The sequence below is a fragment of the Orycteropus afer genome, unplaced genomic scaffold, assembly GCF_000298275.1.
Source record: "Orycteropus afer afer isolate SDZICR_OR568_19922 unplaced genomic scaffold, OryAfe1.0 scaffold00141, whole genome shotgun sequence".
Classification (NCBI taxonomy): domain Eukaryota; kingdom Metazoa; phylum Chordata; class Mammalia; order Tubulidentata; family Orycteropodidae; genus Orycteropus; species Orycteropus afer.
In genome coordinates this window covers 2,803,276-2,807,468 of record NW_006921728.1, presented here as the reverse complement: position 1 = coordinate 2,807,468, position 4,193 = coordinate 2,803,276, and the positions used below count along the sequence as shown (strand labels likewise).

Sequence of the window (4,193 nt, the reverse complement as noted above, 5' to 3'; positions counted from 1 at the left end):
AATTCAGGTGGGATATACTCAAGGTCATAGTTTTGCTCTTGTGGACTTGTCTTAATTTTCTTCAGTTTTAACTTAAACTTGCATATGAGTAGTTGATGGTCTGTTCCACAGATGGCCCCTGGCCTTTTTGTGACTGATGGTAGTAAGCTTCTCCATAGAAGTAGTTGATTTGATACCTGTGTATTCTATCTGGGGAGGTTCCAGTGATAGTCACCATTTATTTTGTTGAAAACAGGCATTTGCCATGAATAATTTGGTCTTGCAACATTCTATCATGTGATTTCTCGCATCATTTCATTTGCCAAGACCATACTTTCCAACTACTGATGCTTCTTTGTTTCCAACTTTTGAGTTCAAATTACCAGTAATTGTCAATAATCTTGATTGCATTTTTAGTCAGTTTTAGACTGCAGAAGTTGGTAAAAATCTTCATTTTCTTCATTTCTAGGTCCAGGGAGCATATTTTGTTTTCCTTCCTTTTTTTTTTTTTTTTTTAGCAAAATATGGATTTGTTAGTTATTTATTCTATCAAACTTGTAGTGTGAACTTAACTGTAAACTACTTCTGATTATGACAAAGACTTCACTAGACATTTGTTTATAACTCCTTATTAAAAAGAGACACAATGTGAAAAGATGAAGTTTCTTATTTAAAAAAAAAAACTAACTAAAATGGAAATAATGAGAATGAATGACACGAACTGAATGTAACCAATGTTATCAAGCATTATGTATATAAATTGTTGAATAAAAACCTGTTTTGCTCTGTATCAAAAATACATTTTTTTTTTTTAAAAAAAGAAACATTTAGAAAAGATGAAGAATGCAGTAGGTAAGTAAAGTCATATATGCTGTGTATGTTTTAACCTTTATAAATTCACAATGAAAAGGAAAGCTTCTAAAGTTAATGTATGCAATTTGTTCCCAATTTTAATTTTTATTTCCTTATAATTTGGCATGATTAGAAGATTGAAAGCTTATTCTTTCTGACAGTAGTGCAGCTCTTAAAAAAAAAAAAAAATTAAGTGCTGTACAGCCTGGATTTATCCAGACTGTGGTCAGGCTATTGTTAGAAATGTAATGGTCATAACAGGGGGTTCTTGTTAGGGGTCATGGAGTCAAGTTCGATTTTTATTGATCACAAGTGATGGAGTCGATCTGCCCCCATATACTTTTCTTGGCTGTATTCTTTGCAGAAGCAGATCTCCAGGTCTTTCTCCTACAGAGAGACTGGTGGGTTCACAATACCAACTGTTCACCTAGCAGCCAAATGCTTACCTGTTTGCAACACCAGGTCTCCTTTATCATGGAGTAGGCACTCAATAAATGGTGCTATTAAGAAAAAAAGTAATTTTTTAAAAATAGTAAACAAGAGGGGAATGAACAAAGAAAGGAAATTAGTTAGTTGTACAAAATGGTTAAAAAAAAAAAAGTTCGAATGTTTGTAAATATTTGACTTCCATTGTAATTTTTCTTCATTTGGTTTTAAATTCTGTTGGCAATTATAAATTGTTTCATCTCTAATCTGTCCTGTGTTGTTACCGTACCTTGCATTTTCAGTTATCCTCAAAGTTGTTGAAAATGTTCATATGGTTTGATTAATGTTGGTTATGTAGTTTTTTCTTATCCAATGCAGAAATGTAGATAAGAATAAGATAGTCTGTTCAAGGTGAAGTAGAATGATTTGATAATGGAATGCTGTCTATCATTGCAGGATGAGTCTGCTCCAGCTGACAAACAATGCAAGCCAGAGGCAGCCCAGACCACTTACTCAACATCAGCTGTTTCAGGCTCACAGGAAGTGCTGTACATCAATGGAAACGGGACCTACAGTTACCATAGTTACAGAGGGCTAGGCGGGGGACTGCTAAATCTGAATGATGCTGCCAGTAGTGGTAAGTCTTTATATAGATTCTGTCTTTGTGTCCATTCTGTGGTGGTAAATTTTCTAAGCCTAAAAGAAGAAAACAGATTATATTGTTACAAGCAATCATCAATACCAGTCTGCTAAAAACAAGACAATTTAACACATAATGATTCTCTACGTCCATGGCTATCTCTCTGTTTTGTTGCTGTTTTTGAAAGTAGCGGCATTATTATGCAACTGAAGGATTGGTATTTTATGTTCAAAAAGTTCTCAACTAAAGTCATAGCAATTTTTTTTTTTCCAAATAGTGACACATTCTGCCCTCCAAGCTGTTATTTACTATTCATCAAAAATAATGACACATTTTTTCCAATGTGTAAAGAGGCTTTGAAGTGGAAATGTTGAGGCCACAGAAACTTTACTGACTTGATGAAACATCTACACACATCATAACTAAAACCATACAATATGAAACAGCACATGGAATCATCCCAAAGACTCTCCAACCACCAATAGCTTATCTCTGACAATGGCATGCTTTTTTAGCAGTGAGTGAGATTCTGCAGCCAGGAGGAATTTCAAATGAGCTAGAGGTTTAAATGTGAAAAATAGAACCATACATATATTTGGAGGGGAAAAAATGGGTTAGTTCCTTATACTGGATGGCGGAGAAAGCTTTTCTAAGTATATGTGAAATCCAGACATAATAACAGGAAAAATGATTAATTTAATCATGTACATACAGCTTTACATAAATAAAGAAAGAAAGAAAAGGAAAGTAAAACGGGAAAAATTGTTAGCAACTTCGATTATAAGTACAATACATGAAGGGCTTCTAAAAAGAGATAAAACTTAACCAAAAACTATATTTAAAAAGTAGAATGAAAATATGAACATGCAATTTCCAGAAAAGGCAATGAAAATGCCCTTCAAATATATGAAAAGTTGATCAACTTCACTCATTCCTAGTAAGAGAAATGAGTTGCCAGCATATCAAATTAGCAAAAATTCAAACATATGACAGAATAACTTTTTGACAAGCCTGTGGGGAAACAAGAACTCTCACATATTTGTTGTAGAAATTTAAGGAGGTTCAATTCCTTTAGAAGGAATTTGAAAAATATATAGTTTTTAAATTAAATATGCATTTCCTCTTTAACCCAGAAATTTCTTGACTAGGAATCTGTCTCAAAGAAATGCTGGCAAAAATACAAAAACATATATGCACAAGGCTATTTATTGGAGTGTTACTTAGGAATGTTCAAAAGAATTAACAATGATAATGTTCATGAATAGAGGACTAACTGAATTTATAGTGCATCCAAACAGTAGAGTAGTATGTAGCCTTAAAAAGTAATATTTTTTATATACTATTAAAGTACAAATATATGTATGTTGTTGTTGTTAGGTGCTATCAAGTTGATTCTAACTCATAGAGACCCCATTTGATAAAGTAAAACTGTCCCATAGGGTTCTTCCTGTAGAGGCACTGCACGGTTGTATCATTTCACCATAGTTATTCGGTTAGCAACTGTAGAAGTTAAGGTTGTGCATCAATTTGGCTCAGCAATTGGATATAGTTATTCCCCATGATGAGACTGAATCTCACCTTTATGGTGGAATCTACTGTGAGCAGCTAAATAGTCGAAGGGTTGTTGCCTTTAGGGTGTGAACCTGTTTCCAGCATATATGGAGAAGCTTTGGGAAAAGTCTCTAGCTTTTTGCTCATTTTGGGATCCTGCAATTTGCCAGTCATCATCTCCAGTTCCTGGACTTGAACCAGGGACCAGCCATGTTGCCAGTAATCTTGGGATTTTTGCCTTTGCAGCCAGTGACTCAACAAGGATTCCTCAGCCTCAGCAGCCTGCTATATTGCCTGGCAATCTTGAGTTTGCCAGCCCTTGAAGTTGCATGAGTCAAGAGAAGCTTCCAGCTGGCCCCAGGGGGCCTGGAAGGCAAAGCTGAACCACAAGGTGGAGGGGCCTCCACCCAGAATCCAAAGAGAGAAAATGTTCCCCTAGACCCATCACTCTGAATTTGGACTTCCTAGTCTTCTAAACTGGTGGCATAGTGCCTAAGCCATTTGACTGCTAACCAGAAGGCTAGCAGTTCAAGCCCACCAACCACTTCTCTGAAGGAAGACAAGGCAATCTACTTCCATAGATATACTGCCTTGGAATCCCAAGTAGAGGTTGCTATGAGTCAGAATCGACTCGACAGCAGTGAGTTTGGTTTTGGTTTGAGTCTTCTAAACTGTAAGAGAATAAATATCTGTTAAGGCTATCCACTTGTGGTGTTTTCTGTTATAGCAGCACTAGAGAACTAAG

The 4,193-nt window shown here is 35.6% G+C and overlaps 1 protein-coding gene across 1 annotated transcript in view; it reads left to right on the top strand.

Annotated features, from left to right (window-relative positions):
* Positions 1-4,193, top strand: part of NOL4 (nucleolar protein 4) — a 613,219-nt gene that overhangs the window by 528,984 nt on the left and 80,042 nt on the right. The window contains 1 exon segment of the mRNA XM_007945636.2: positions 1,714-1,894. Within this exon segment, the coding sequence (XP_007943827.1) occupies positions 1,714-1,894 (181 nt within the window).